This window comes from Rhinatrema bivittatum, chromosome 10 (genome assembly GCF_901001135.1).
Source record: "Rhinatrema bivittatum chromosome 10, aRhiBiv1.1, whole genome shotgun sequence".
Taxonomy (NCBI): domain Eukaryota; kingdom Metazoa; phylum Chordata; class Amphibia; order Gymnophiona; family Rhinatrematidae; genus Rhinatrema; species Rhinatrema bivittatum.
Window position 1 is genome coordinate 115074979 of NC_042624.1, and position 16160 is coordinate 115091138.

The window sequence follows — 16160 nt, forward strand, 5'->3', positions numbered from 1 at the left end:
TCTAAGATAAGTGTCTGGATGCTCTATTTGGCAATATAAGAATTTATGCATAGTTTCTTAAGAAAGGTATCTAGGGCATCTTACAATTAAGAATATTTTATTTGTAAAAAAAAAATTTCAGAAATAATATGAGACCGACGATTACAAAAGTCGGGCTTTGTTAATCTTAATGGCTATGTGAAGAATTCTTTATTCCTCTATACGTTATCTGATATGAAGGTCTCAATTTAACGATAAGCTTCTAAGTCCTATTACGTGTGATTTTGACTTTTTTGGCATTGTGAGGTACTGGCAGAAGCGTTTATGAAATGCGCCATCTTGCAAGCATGCCGAGTGTTGCTGACCTCTAGTATACAGCAATATTATATTTGGACCTGTTGACTGGGTTGAAACACTGCACAAATGCATGCAGACCTGAATTAACAGTTCACATTCAATGCATAAATTCTATTAACAAGGTGAATTAAGACTGAATTATTTCCTAAATTATTTTTTTTTACTGATAATAAAAGAGAAAAATGGTCGAATAAAGGTATCTTATATAGTCAGATATTACTGTTTGGTCTTACAGTGCCAAAATACAAAATCTTAAAAAATATCTCCCATTACATTTTGTTCTGTTCTTGGCAACCATTGAAATACAGAGAGAAAGCATGCAAAAAACTGAATGAAAAAAAAATGAGAGCAGCATTTCAAAATACAGCACAGCAGGGACATATTTTACTGTCTGTTTTGTTAGAGGCTATGTCATGGAGTCCTGCTGGATTCCACTATTTTACCTGGCAGACAGAGGAGGGTAATTACTACAAATATCAAAATGTTGCATCATTGACCAACCAAAAGTTGGATAGATAGAACACATGCATGGCATTTTATAGTGCCAGTACAGTATACTGTATACATTGGGGTAGATATTAATAAGTTAGCAATTTTTTGAAGTTAGCTGGGTAGACATATGCAGCTAACTGAAACGCGATATTCAGTGGATGGCTAAGTCGCTGAATATAGACGTACATATTGGTGCTTAGCCACATAAGTTATAACTGGCTAAGTTAGCCGCTAAGTGAGAACTGCCACAGAGTAGGACTAAGACTGAATATCGCTAGTTAGCCTTATAAGTTATATGGCTAAGTAGGTTCGCCCCAGTTCACCCACTACACACCCACAATTTGTGTGACTTTTTTCAGTCATATGTGGCTATGCGGCACCACTGAATATAAGTGCATATTCAGTGGCTCGCCACTTAGCTGCATAAGTATAACTTATGCAGCTAAATAGAGCTGAACGTGCTTTGAATATTGACCTCATTCTGATTATATAGAATTTTTTTCTGAAGTTAGAACATGGAGAAAATCCTTTTTAATCCAGTCCCATAGTTTTAATGTCCATCCTCCTTAGCAAGGAAAAAACGTATTTATTTATTTATTTAAAATCTTTTCTATTAGAGATGTGCTTCGTTTTTTTCTGCCGGGTCGTTTTTTGTCTCGGATACTTCATGGTAAATTTCGGGTTTCCTCGTTCCGTTTTTTTGAAAAACGAAACGAGGAAACCCGAAACCGGGCCAAAAAACGAAACGGCAAAGGAAGCTTAAAAAAAAACCCACCCCAAGCATTTAAAATCATTTTTTTACATACATACACTACCCCCCCCCCCATCCCGAACCCTCCCCAAGCCTTGGGGCTTGCCAATAATCCCTGGGGGTCCAGCGGGGGTCCGGGAGCGATTTCGTTGTCGGCTGCCAGTAATCAAAATGGCACTGATAGCCTTTGCCCATACTATGTCACAGAGGCTTTCGGCGCCATTGGTCAGCTCCAGTCACATGACAGGAGCACAAAATGGCGCCGATGGCCATGTGACAGGGGCTGACCAATGGCGCCGGTAGCCCCTGTGACATGGTAGTTCAGAGGCTATGCGGCACCATTTTAAAGAGCACGGCTTGCAGTAGCACGGGCACAGAGGGAAAATGGAACCCGGGACCCCGCTGGACCACCAGGGATGTACTTCGTAAGTCTTGGGGAGGGATCGGGATCAGGGGGGGGTGTTGTATTATAGTTAATGTAAATGTTTGGGGTGGTTTGGGGTGTTTTTTAATTTAAAAAAAAAATTTGTGCCCCTCTCCCCAGGCAAACCTGAAAAACGAAATTTCCCCGAAATTCAGGGAAAATTCTTTTCGGGTTTCGGGGCCTCCGAAACAAAAACGAAATAGGAAATTTCGGGTAATTTCCTATTTCGGGCGAAAAACGAACCACATCTCTATTTTCTATACCGTCGTTAAGTTATTTACCATCACAACGGTTTACAAAAGGCACATATGGAAATGTTCAAAAATTGAACTGGGTAATACGTGTGAGCTGCCTAGTAAAGATGTATAGTATATGGCAAGCACACAAACTCATGTAATAAAACATTTTTAAATAATGCAGATCTCAAAATGGACATTTTTGGCGCAACAGCCTGCATTATGCTTCTCAAAAAAGCTCAGCTATTGCAATATCTCACGTTTACAAGAAGCCTTTATATGCCCATCCCCTAGGGTTCATTCAATACAGGTTTCTTTGATATTAAATTTCAACACTCTTCCAATAACCATGTCAGACATTATCTTTTGATCCTCCTAATATTGCCATATTTTTGTATCCCCCAAAGTAAGAAGAAAAAAGCCAAGATGAGAATATGACATTGTTCATTTCCATCTGAACAGTTTATTAATTCCACAAAAGCAATTACAAGGACTATCTTCATCCAAAATATCCCCAGAGAAAGATATTAATGGCGAGTAGAATTAGAGCATTGATATCACAAATTCTCCTCCATTTTGGTTTTTCTTCAATACTGGTAAGTTTTCTTTCCAAAGCTTCTCGTTCTTCCTTAGTTAACCTTTTCACAGGGTCCCTGGATATACCACAAAACCAGTAGTACGATTTCTTCCACCAAGGAAACTCAGATGCTGAAGTAAAGCAAAGAAAAAAAAAATATGCTCTGTACTTTATGCATCCAGGTCAACAAAAACAGGTCTAAAGGAGTCCGTGTTTTCACCCATTTGGATGAGTCGGCTCCTGTTTTGCCAATACTCTCCATAACAATTCAGTTCCAGATCTCGCCCCAAAATCACACATCTAAATGACCTGTCCTCTCCTGAACATCTGTGATGTCTTCTTGCCATAGGATTTGCAAAAAGAAAAGGTTAACAGCAATGATGATTTTTTTTCTAACAATTAATGCAAGAGTGCCGGACCCGGGGTTATTCACAACTGTGATGGAGTTCAAGCATCGCTCGAGACAGATACAGAGGGTACAGGGAACAAAATGACTGGAGAAGGACTGAGATAAAAAAATGATATAGTTGGTTGGGGGAAACAGGCAGAGTCTTGACCCAATGACTCTGTCTGTTTCCCCCAACCAACTATTGGGTTAGTAGCATATAAATTGCATTAACCCTGATTGGGGAAAATCTTTGGGGTCTGATTTTCAAAAGCATTTATGCACTTAAAATGCACTTTCATGCACTTAAATAGACTGTTTGAAAATTGCCCTGGGCTTGTGTGCATAAAAGTATGTAAGAACATAAGAACATGCCATACTGGGTCAGAGCAAGGGCCCATCAAACCCAGCATCCTGTTTCCAACAGTGGCCAATCCAGGCCATAAGAACCTGGCAAATGCCCAAAAACTAAGTCTATTCCATGCAGTGGCTACTTTCTAAGTCAACTTAATTAATAGCAGGTAATGGACTTCTCCTCCTAGAACTTATCCAATCCTTTTTTAAACCCAGCTACACTAACTGCACTAACCACATCCCCTGGCAACAAATTCCAGAGTTTAATTGTGCGTTGAGTGAAAAAGAACTTTCTCCGATTACGGTAGTTTTAAATGTGCCCCATGCTAACTTCATGGAGTGCCCCCTAGTGATCCCATGCATACTTTTACATGCACTGGAAAGAGGTGTTCAAAGGGGCAGAGTTGGGGGTGGGGATAGCAGCCATTTATGTGTAGACTTTTAATTTTCGAAAATATGCGCATAAAAGTGACTCATATGCATGTATACACCTAATGTAAATCTCTGTGCGTATGCAGGGCTGAGTTCTGTGCGTTCATGCTCATTTTCAAAACGGACATGTGTACAAGTCCTGTTTGAATTGTGGGCTAAAGTCTGTGTGCACTCTCTACATGGAGACTTTAGCCCTGAGCGCAGTTATAACATTAGCCTTGTAGATGATAATTTTAACAGAACCCACGTAGGGTTCACGTCCACAATGTACTTCCATGCATAGTTTACTTTGAAAATTAGCAGGGGGTTATGCAAACTCCTGAGCGGCATCCACGCAGGCACTTACGCGTGCTTGGGAGCGGGTGCAAATCTGCATGCATGCATTTCCGGGCATACTTCTGAAAATCAAATGTAAAAGGGTTTCCCAACCCCCAACTGCGCCCCCAGGCTCACCTCTGTCAAGTATACATTATTGCTTCCACATGTACTTTATCGTGTACATCCTCCAAAGAGCCCATTTATGTACATAAATGCTTTTGAAAATCTAGCCTTACATAAATAATAACTGATAAAATCACCTTGTAACATTCGTCAAGAAAAGTCTGACCCATTCAGAAAGCAGAGATTGGAACAGAACATCCAGTAATATTACATTAGCATGGTTAATGCAATCATACTAAATAGAATCTTCAAAATATCAACTTGCCTTTTCCTGGAATTGGTTGCCTTTTTTTTTTTTTTAAACTTATTACTAGATCACTTTTCAATTTTTCTTAACATCATTCTTACATTTTTATACTTAACTGGAATTTTAAAAAGGCATGAACTCAGTGGTTAATCCCTACTGTTTTGTTGTTCAAATCTCCTTTCTCAAATCTACCCTTTGGGTGTCCACGAAACATTCACATCCTTTGTTGCAATTCTTATGAGGATCAGCACAACAACCCACCTGATTTACTATGGTTTATAATGATGGGAGTGACTAAGCAGGAGAAACTTTAAAAAAAGGAATAAAAACCAGAGGAATACCTACCAGAGGAATTAACTGAAATATATCTTTTGCTTGCTAGTACTTTTGAGGGCCTGCTTTTGGGTTGCGAAGCAACCTACATCTAAGAATACATCATTTCCAAATGACAACTGTCTGACTGTAAAAGGCCCTCATGCTAACACCTAGATGTGTTAGGCCAGAGGAAGGATCCCACTATCACGGGAGGTGGGTGTATTGTGATAGTGAGGCCCCTTCCCCCGTAAATATGTGGCTGTATTGTTTTCTCTCATGACCAAACACAGTGGGATAAAACAACACGGCCTGTGGGCCTTTAAGGGTGATGGTGGTCCCCAACCTCAAGGGAATGCCATCGTCTTAAAGGGCCGGCTGCTGACACCGGCAAAAATTAATATCCACAGAAGAAGAAAGCACTCGGGAGCTTTTTCCCCCCAGGGCAAATTTCAAAAGAGACAGCATGCATGTACTTTCTCCTTAATAAATGCTGCAAGGTCCATGGATAAAGTATCCGTGGGCTTTGCCTTCACGTCGGCTGGCAGTTCTGAAAACTGCCTCTGAAGAGCCATAAATTGGTAACATAACAACAGGTATTGCTCGCATCCTCTGATATTTCCTCCAGCGAGTACCCAATGGGAGAAATACTGCGTGGACCGATTTAAATCAAACGTTTGGCTGACATGTAGGCCACGGAGTGAGCGCTACATGTTGGGAAGACTGAACCGGCTGAGAGAATGTGCCCCTGCTGCACAGAATATCCAGGTAGTCAACGCACATTGCAGATGAGGCATTTAACCTAAGGATGGATGACCCAGTATTTTAAATACAAACTCCATCTGAATGGAGGAAGGCTTCCTAAGAGAGGTGACCAGAGCATCAGACTCCAGCTGTAGTCCCTCAGAAATAAAGGTAAACAGAGCCACCTGGGGTTTAACTTAGAACATTTTCAGCTCCGTATCTGGGCAGTCCAAAACTTGACGACCCCGTTCAGAAACTGAGATTTGCGCTTATATTCAGAAAACTCTCTGAACTCTTGGATTAGTTGTTTCTAAATATGAGTCTTCAGATATTCTGAATAATGCAAAGCATTGAATACTGAATAAAATTGGAACCGATCCAAGGATCTGGGTGGGAGGAATAAAAATAAAATGAGTGATACAAAACCAGGCTATATTTTTAAGGCAGACTGATTCTTCCAACGAATCTGACTAAACCATTTACAGGAGGAGCTTCACCCCTTGTAGACGTATTTGTACAGCGACAATGCTGAGATACCTGTTTGCGGATGTAAAACAACTTCTTGTCTTGGAGCTTCTGACTCATTTGATTGGTTCCAAGGTTCAACTAGATCAACTCTCTGAGCCCTGCTGTGCCGACTCCACCATGTCAAGCGAACAAGCTAGGGCAAAAAGGCATTGAAATTAGGAAAAAAAAGAAAACACTTCATTTTGGAACATTGTAATTCATTAGCAGTTTTTCCTAAGCTTTTAAAGCTGGTACCCTTCCAGAAGAAGGTTGAAGAACGGCCCAATTGGCCCTCTGTCCTTTTCAGTCATCATTTGTATTTTCAAGTCAGTTCTCAAGTCTTAATTTGGAAGTAATCATTATTCAATAAAGGGATGGACCTACATGCCATATGTTACATCATGAAGGCAACTCAACATTCATGGAGGAAGGAAGTACACAGAGATACCTACTCCCCCCACCAGAACAAATACCACTGCACTATCATTACATGACTTCCCTACGACTGTGTAGGTTATAGCTGAAGCAGCAGTAACAGGGATGGGGGAGGAAGGGGTAAAGACCCTGACTGAAGCAGCAGCCTTTATGAATTTGATGACAAAATCCAGGACACAGTGAGTGTTAATAGATGATAACATAACCTTGTTCCTCCAGCTAACAGGACTCAGTGGCACATGGGGGAGCGCAGAGGCCACATTCTGACCCATGCTCTTGGGTTCTTCTCCTGATGGGCGGAAAAGGCTCTTGGCACCCCATAACGACACCTGTGCTAAGTGCCCCCCCCCCCCAAAAACGGCTTGCCAACCCAGTTTTGTACATCAGATTGGGCAGGGATAAATCTAATCCCTGCCTGATCTGATTGCAAAGATGGAGTGCCATCAGCTATGTAATCCCCTTCCTTAAATTCACCTCCCTCCCACTTCCCTCAGCCTGCCACAGAAGAAGTGTTTAAGCAATCGACATCTCTGCTGCCGTGGGGGCCTATCTTGCAGCTCTTGCCACGGTTATCAGCCCCGAGGCAGCAGGAGATGGATGTTCCTTAAATGTGATTCCTGCCGCCACCTACCCACGCCAGGATGATTGGCGGAGTGGGAGGGAGCACTGCCTCCTCGCCAAACATAAAATGACCCGGCAGTCTGCTCCAGAGCCCGTCCCGCCGTGGCCGAACGAAAAATAGGGGAGACCCAAAGGCCACCAGCAGATCCCATTCCACTGGTGGCTGAAGAGAGAGAGGGGGTGGGGGGACACCCGACGGCTGCCAGAGGACCCCATCCTGCTGGCAGTTGAATAAAAAAAAGAGGGGGGATCTGGCAGTTAACAGCGAACCTTAACTTGCTGGCGGCTGTAGGAAACAGAGAGGGGATTCAGTGACTGCCAGTGGAACCCATCCCGCTGGTGCCTGAAAAAGAGAGTGTGTGTGGGTGTGGGTGTGAGAGAGAGAGTGGATGTGTGAGAGACAGGGAGAGAGAGAGAGTGAGAGAGAGAGTGGATGTGTGAGAGACAGGGAGAGAGAGAGAGTGAGAGAGAGAGTGGATGTGTGAGAGACAGGGAGAGAGAGAGAGTGAGAGAGAGAGTGGATGTGTGAGAGACAGGGAGAGAGAGAGTGAGAGAGAGTGGATGTGTGAGAGACAGGGAGAGAGAGAGTGAGAGAGAGAGTGGATGTGTGAGAGACAGGGAGAGAGAGAATGAGAGAGAGAGTGGATGTGTGAGAGACAGGGAGAGAGAGAGAATGAGAGAGAGAGTGGATGTGTGAGAGACAGGGAGAGAGAGAGTGAGAGAGAGTGGATGTGTGAGAGACAGGGAGAGAGAGAGTGAGAGAGAGAGTGGATGTGTGAGAGACAGGGAGAGAGAGAGTGAGAGAGAGAGTGGATGTGTGAGAGACAGGGAGAGAGAGAATGAGAGAGAGAGTGGATGTGTGAGAGACAGGGAGAGAGAGAGAATGAGAGAGAGAGTGGATGTGTGAGAGACAGGGAGAGAGAGAGTGAGAGAGAGTGGATGTGTGAGAGACAGGGAGAGAGAGAGTGAGAGAGAGAGTGGATGTGTGAGAGACAGGGAGAGAGAGAGTGAGAGAGAGAGTGGATGTGTGAGAGACAGGGAGAGAGAGAGTGAGAGAGAGAGAGGAAAAAGTTCGTGTACCTTCCTCACCCCTCCCCCACTAATCCATGATAATCTCAGGGCATCTGGAAATCAAACATTTCCAGATATGGAGCAAGGATTTTTTAAAAATCCTATTTGTTTTAATTATTTTGTGGTGTTTGATATATCTGGCATGCCTCTTTCCATACTTAAAGGTGACATTTAAAAGTCTGGCGCACACAGAAATTAGGGGCTGTGTGAATATGGCGGGCCGGTGCGCACCGAGCGGATTTTAAATGCCACTCGGACCAGTGTGTAAATGCCGCCGCGCACACCAGTGGAAAGTTTCCAGAAGGAGCGGGTTGTGGGCGTGGTCTGGGCAGGGCATGGGCGTTCTGGGAGTTTGACTTAAAATTAGCGAGTAAGTACTCACGCGATCCGGCGCGTGCCGGGCTCCCCTGCCGTGTAACTTTACTTCTGCTATGGGGGACGTGTAAATCACTAAACAAAAAATACCAGATCTGCAGATCAGCAGAGTTTTAAAGGTTGGGGCCAACAGTGAGGAATAAGGGCTATTAAGCTTGGGGGGGGCAGTTGGAAGTCCTATCCCTTAACTGGATGAACTGGGAACGAACTGGGAAAACCGGCAATGAGGTTGGCACCCGTGCCTTTTAAAATCCCCCCACATAGGCGGTAGAGGCGGCATTCGTGCACGCGACCACTTAAAATTGAGCGCGCATGTGCGCGCGGTCAGGCTATTTTATAACACCTGCGCATATTAAAATCTACCCCTATGTGCTTCAGAGGGACAGGGCACTTTACAGAAGGGGTTTGTACACGACGGGCCATGTTCCCAATGAAAGTCGCGAGAACTCCCAAAGAAGTCACTCTGAAGGTAAAGTCTTAACAAATGGTTTGGGGGATTTTAAGATGCCTTGAACAGTTTAACAGGCATTTATTTGGATAAAAGCTATATTTCGGGATGGCAGCTCTTCAGCTTTGACGCCGGCCCCACTGTCCATTTCTGTTGCTGCCAATCAGTAACGAAGCCCTTATATTCACGGACCTCTGTTTCTGAAGCACACTCATTTGTATGAAAAGTACCTTTCTCAGTAAAAAAACAAAACAAAAAAGTAAAACACCCCGGGAATAAAATTTGACTGGAAAAGACATGAAAACGAGTGAACTGAAAATATTTTGCCTTCACATCTCTAATAACTATGGGGAGTAATTTTGTAACATTGCGCATAAGTTAGCCGGCAAGTATGTGCATAAGCTGCTTTGAAAATTATTGTAGCAAAACTAAATGCAACCAATTATACCTGCAATTTGGTACATATAATTTAGCTGAGAGAATTCGCATGCATACTTTTAAAATAAAAAAATATATGCATGTCCCAACCCAACCAAACACACAATTTTCTAAAGGGACATTTTTGCTTTGAAAATTACCCTCCTGAAGTTCTAGTAGAAATGCAGGTCAATCTGGCAGGCCACACAGAGAATCTAAGAAGCTGGATGTTTGGATGATAAACAGTGGTAGATGTTCATATGGGTAGACCTTTAGAGTGTGGAAAGCTTTTTGGAGAGACAGGTACGGAGTGTGAAACTAAACGGGATATCTAGTATGCTCATTTGCCCAAGAAAGCAGAGTGCAAATATGGAAGATGACAAACTGTCCTGGGCAGGAAAAGATATCTTACTAGCAGTCATGCTATATGGCTTACAGCTGGGCTATATTCTTTGCAGTATGAATGGGAATAACTGGGTAGACGGAACAGGATGATTATTTTCTTCTGTCGTCACCTACTATGTTACTATAAAGCTTCTGTCATCACCTACTATGTTACTATAAAGGAGCTTATTATTATTATGGTGGTAATTTTAAAACGTGGGTGTGTGCTCTCATATAAACGTGTATAAGGACACGTGGCGAGATGCGCTGAAATTTTATATCCTGCACGTGGGTCCACACACGTTATAAAATAGGCCTCAAGCGTGTATGTGTGCTCCCTATTTTATTTGTGTACGTGCACAGCAGAGAAATGTCGGCTTTTAGACACACAAGGGAGGGAATTTTGAAACATGCACACATCCAGGATTATAACCAGTTTCACCAGTCCGTCCACCTCTTTCCCAGACTCCTCGGGCAGCTCATATATGGTTAGAAATAGTTTATTCTGACTTATACCGACATACGCGCACCAGGACGCCCATGTCCCGCCCACATTCTGCATCTCAGTGCTTGCGTGCGCATGTGGCAGGTTTATAAAATCAGGCGTACGGGCGCGTGCGCTAGAAGCGTGTGCAACTCCTGGTTTTGGCACGCGCATCACTTTGAAAATTCACCTTTATATCCTTTTTTTTTTTTTTTTTGATAAATATGGGTAAAATCAACAATGGTTCGATAAGGGAAAGCCAGAGAGCGTAAGCTTTTAAGGCAACCTCTTTAGGATAGAGAGGAAGTACAAAACAGCCATCAAAGCCTATTCCAAGCATAAAGAACAGCAAGGTGACGCTGGGAGCTGGTTATTGGCAATGGAGGAGGAGCTCACCTCTATGAAATATTGCTAAATCCAGTTTACAAAGCGACTTTAGTTTATGGTTTTTACTATAAGCTCCTAGAGGACGATATTCAGCTCCACATAGCCGGCTTAATTGGAGGTGGCTGAATATCCAGTCCCGTTCAGCAGCCACCACTGCTGGTTAAATAGTTAGCTGGGAGGTGATTGGCAGGATCTGGGCGTAACGGGAGGAGTTACTTATCCGGTTAACTTAGCTATAAGTGCCAATAAGTTAGCTGGATAAGTCAAAGACAGTCGTATAAAACCTATCCAGCTAACTTTAAACGTATTCAAGTGTGTTCAGCGGCTCAGCCGAGCTGCTGAATATCCTGGCTAACTTACCTAGCCGCATATCTTTAAATATCTACTTCATAGTTAACACACTATTTTGCAAAGAATTGCATGGTAGTGACTTCAAGCATGAATTTAAATAAAATTTCACAAGCATAAAACTACGCATGAAGAAAAAGCTGCTGTGTTTGTGAAGCAAATAGTTAAATTGTGCGTGCTAAAAGAAAAAATAATGCACACTATTAGTTTGGTTTTTTTTTAGCCTTTGCGCAGTTTTGCGTTTTGTGTGTGTGTGTGTGTGTGTGTGTGTGTGTGGTACGTCGGCCTCTTTGTTCAAAGAAACATTTGCGTGTGCTGCTCCTAGGTCCACTTTCTCAGCCCTGTATCATGACCCACAGTTCCGGAACTTTCTTTCCACTGATAAATGCTTGGTTCTTGAACATTACTTACACCTCTCAGGCCCCTGAAAGCCTCCATCGTATCACCCTTCTGCCTCTTGTCTCCTACAGAATGCGTATAGCTATAGTATTATGGATATTTGGTGGGCAGTAAGGGGGGGGGGGACACATCTCTCTAACCTTCTCTTCCAGCGATGTGCCACATCATAAGTTAATACAGCAATGTAGCAGGAAGTTTATTTGCTCAAAAGCATGAGTAAATACTAAATCTTTTTGCTTCATAATAAGCTGTTAACCTAATGGTACCAGATGATTGAAAACTACCATTATGCTTTCATGATTATGTGCCTAATGATGGATTTATCTGTCACTGATAACAGGCACGATCCAAGGAGAAAAATAAATTTGTTCCATGGTATTAACAGGTGTTGTGTCTTATATTGTAATTGACAGCAATGTAAATAAAAAGTGTCTGTAATTTAAAGAGATTTTTTTTTATAGGGTGCTGCATGGGAAAGGGACAAGCTTAGTGGCAGTGGCTCCACCATGTTGGGATCCATGACATTTTTTGGGGGGGGAGGGGGTGGACTGCATTTTTCCTTCTGCTTCTTTGGGTCTCCAGGTCAGTGGAGACCAAGGTTGGGATCTGATGCAACTGCCCAAGGATTTTCCCCTCTGTTTTATATCCCCTTCCAACTCACTTAGGCCTAGATAATGCAGTGACGACCGGAAGCCTTGCACCGGGCCATCTTCTGGATCCCTGCAATCAAGGGCCCTAAATTTGGCCACTAGGTGTCACCATTGCATGACACCTAGTGGCCAGAAATTGAATTGCGTGGCTCAGAAATTGAACCCAGGCCCTCCACATGTGGGCTGAAGTTGTGGGACTCTGGTGGCCAGAGCCAGTATCACATACCCTGGGGAGAAATTTTCAAACCATCGGCATTTGGATAAATTCCGCGAGTACTTTTCATCCATTGTCTTTGCATGGCTTTTCAAAGCTAAAGTTTGCAAGTGCCTTCACTTTGAAGCTGGCCAGGGGCTCTTTTGCACCAGCTTTTTCTGCGAGCACGTTTTCCATGCATCATTTTGAGAAGACAATCTATGTCTGCACTTTTCCTTGTCCGTCCTGAACATGCCCTCGGGAAGGTCTTCTCTAACTCTTAACTATTAGCCGCATCGAAAGGGCGCAATATTCATAGAGAGCTGAGTGACCAACACTAGTAGAACGCTTTTTAGCAGCATAAATCACTCTAAACCAGTGTAAGTAATGATGGCGAATGGGGAGGATGAGGAGGTGAAAGGCTCCTCTTTTGATGGCCTTGACAGTAAACTCATTAGGAGTTAAAACTTTAGGAACAGAATAATTGTTTGGTGGATGGTCTGGACGTTAAACAGATATCATTGAAATTGTTGGACCTTTAAACTCAATTTTGAAATGAACACCCATTTTGTAGACATACTACTTATTCTTAAGGGAGCAGTTTGTTTATCGCATTAACTTACAAATACTGATGTTTCTATGGCAAAATGTAATTATCATCGAGGTCCAAGTTCAGCGCCATTTGTCCGGCTAAGTTAGGATTTAGCTGGGAAAACTGCACCGTTCGTATATCCACCTAATCTCAGTGGCTAAATCTTAGTCTCTCAATGGGGGGGAAATATTTAAACCTCAGATTTATCCAACTAAGTTCCTAACTTAGCAGGACAAATCCTTTTGAATGCTGACCTCATAAGAACATAAGATATGCCATGCTGGGTCAGACCAGCATCTTCTCTCTGACAATAGCCAATCCAGGTCACGAGTGCCTGACAATCCCCAAAATGTAGATTTATTCCTTCTTACTCACTCCCAGGGATAGCAATGGCTTTCTCTAGTCTAGCTGGCAAATGATGTTTTATAGACTTTTGCTCCAGGAACTTATCCCAATCTCTTTTAAACCCCACCTTCTGGTAACAGATTCACCAGCTTGATTGGGCATCGATTTGAGAAGTATTTTCTACAATTTGATTTAAATCTTCTGCATGTAAGCTTCATTGAATATTTATTCTCTTGTTTTAGTATCATTGGAAAGGGTAACTAACCATCCTTTATTTACCTGCATCTTGCTCAGTGTCCTGGTCTTCAGCCTGTTCCAGTGTCTTGGTCTTTACCTTGTTCCAGCACCTGGTATCTTCAGCTTGTGTCAGCATCTTGCCAGTCTCTGTGTCTTCAGTCTGCCTCAGCACTCCGGTGCCTTCAGCCTTCAGGCCAGAATCCTGTTCCAAGTCTTCAGAGTCCTGCTCCTGAGTTCCTAGGCCTGTTCCATAGTCTTCTGAGTTTCCAAGTTCTGGTTCTGAGTTCCTAAGTTCTTGTGCATTCTCTTCTGGAGTCTTGATCCTGGCCTTGGTCTGTTTGGTCCTTGTTCTCAGTCTTTGCCTGGTCCCTTGTCTCATCTGGACTGCTTGTCTTCAGTCTTTGCCTGGCTCCTCATCTTGCTTGGACTCCGAGTCTTCAGCTTCAGCATTCCTCATGCCTGTATGCACTCACCCGCCAATGGTGTGGACCAAGGCCAACCCCAGGGTTGTGTTGATTGCGTCATGGCACGGGGGGCCCACGCAAAGCTGTAGTCCAAAATGGCTTCTGGAGTGGCCGGAGGGCTACCTCCTGGAACCAGCCCTAGGGGCTTCTGGGGCTGGGTTCCTATGATGGGTCTAATATGTATTTATTTATTTACCAGGTTTTCTATACCATCATTAAGATAAAATCCATCACAATGGTTTACACAATCTTCAAAAATCACCATAGCTAGCTCACATTTTTCCACACAGTCTCTTTCTCCAGAAAATGATGGGGTGAGACATGCAGGGACTTTTGTGGTCAAGTATCCGTGTCAACAAATTTTCAAAGAAAAACTATGCGGGGAGAGGGGCGAAGAAATTAGGTAAATAGTCAAGTGTTAACTTGTAAATAGAACCCTAAGACTGCCATTGGCTGTTAAATGTATGTGAATCATACAACTCGATTTGTCAAGTGCCGGGATGGCTCTGCAGATGTTGATACCACCTAAATCTTGTTTTTTTTCTGGCAAATACAAACAACACAGGGATTATCACACATTGACAAATGAATTACTTTGCTGTGATACCACATTCTTTTCCAATTCTTGCATAGTGATTTCTTTTGCAGTGAAATCATGGAAGTGGTGATAATCAACAAAGTTCCTATAAATAAAACTAAATCTTCTGTTTCAATCACCTTCAACTAAAGTTTTCCTGAAGCCAAGCGCTCAGTTTATGAAGAGCAGCAGAGTGAGTCATTTCTTGGTTCATGAAGAGAAAGTGTTTTGCACATTGCATCTCATGCAGCAGAATGAAATCTTCACATCTTAACACCTCTGAACTACCATTTCACATTCCTCCTCACATCAGCGCACACCACTTTCAGTCGGTTTCTTTCACACTGAACGAGGAAAAAAAACTGAGGCCGTAAGCAGGCTTTGGCCAGCTGCGCCCGCGTGTGACTATGACTACTGAATGTAATCCTGGAGGGGTCTTTAAGCATCTGCTGTACATTTTAACCCCCAGTTATAAAGCCCAGATTCGACACTATCTGCAAGGGCTGTTCATTCAGGGTAATCATTTGGATGTTGTCTGCCTCTTGCCCCAGGACAGTTATATGGAACACCACTGTGTCTGCTCTGTGATGGCTGCAGTGTGCCAGATTGTTGAAAAGAGCTGTAGAGTCTTCCCATTTTCAACCTTTTTGCTTCTGCTTTGGTTTGAGTGGCAGAGGGGATCCCCTAGCTAATATTACCGCACTTTCCTGATGCTAGTGCTAGCTGGTGGTGTTTCTATAGGTGATGCTGCATATAGCATTTCTCAGATACCCCAGTTTCATCCCTCAACTGATTGTCTTACTGCAGTGAAAACACTGAGCAAAACATACAAAATAAACTTTACAGACCAAGAAGAAAAACTGACAAGGTTGTTTTTCTGTTGTCTTTCTGCAGTCTGCATTATAAGCAGTGCGCTGTCATTATGCAGAATCAGATAGAGACGCAAAAAAAAATCATGTGCATTGCTTTTGTCTCTGCTTGGCCCCAGTGAATAGACAATGCAGCACCTCTGTCTCTCTCTCTCACAATAACAGAACTGTGACTGCAGCAGTAAAGATAACAAAAATTCCTATGCCAATATCAACATTTTTCTTCTCCGTTTCAAGAACCTTTTATTTCATTCTAACAGAGCTTCCAAAAAAGTAACCTTTCCCTGTGAAATCCAACAGAATCTTTTTCTGCATATGCTCAGACCTTTCAATGGGATGATGTCAGTGCACTTGATCCAGATGCCAGCTATAGACTAGTTTTAAAACAATGCTTCACATGTATTTGTCCTCTGTCTACTTTATTTCTCCTTACCTACTTCTCCTGCCTTGGCTCTGTTCAATGGTCAACATAAGCAAGTAGCTCAACATAATCAACAAATGATGTTGTTAAGCAATTTGATACCAGAAAATATGGTTCTAAATTTAAGTGATGAGTAAGCGAAGAGAGAAAAAAAGAATCTAAATGCAGATCAAATATTAGTTTGCTTTCAAAAGTTTGGGTAAAA

At 42.8% G+C, this 16160-nt stretch overlaps 1 protein-coding gene across 5 annotated transcripts in view; it reads right to left on the bottom strand.

Annotated features, from left to right (window-relative positions):
• Window positions 1-2203: 2203 nt before the first annotated feature.
• SLC5A9 (solute carrier family 5 member 9) overlaps window positions 2204-16160 on the bottom strand; it is a 68712-nt gene continuing 54755 nt past the window's right edge. For 2 of the 5 annotated variants that reach the window (XM_029617944.1, XM_029617942.1), the window contains 2 exons: window positions 6269-6392; window positions 2204-2947 (listed from right to left, as the gene is read on the bottom strand). In XM_029617944.1, the coding sequence (XP_029473804.1) occupies window positions 2739-2947; window positions 6269-6392 (333 nt within the window). In that variant the 3' untranslated portion in view covers window positions 2204-2738. The remainder of the gene's footprint in view (window positions 2948-6268; window positions 6393-16160) is intronic. The other 3 variants (XM_029617943.1, XM_029617940.1, XM_029617941.1) reach the window with 2 other exon arrangements.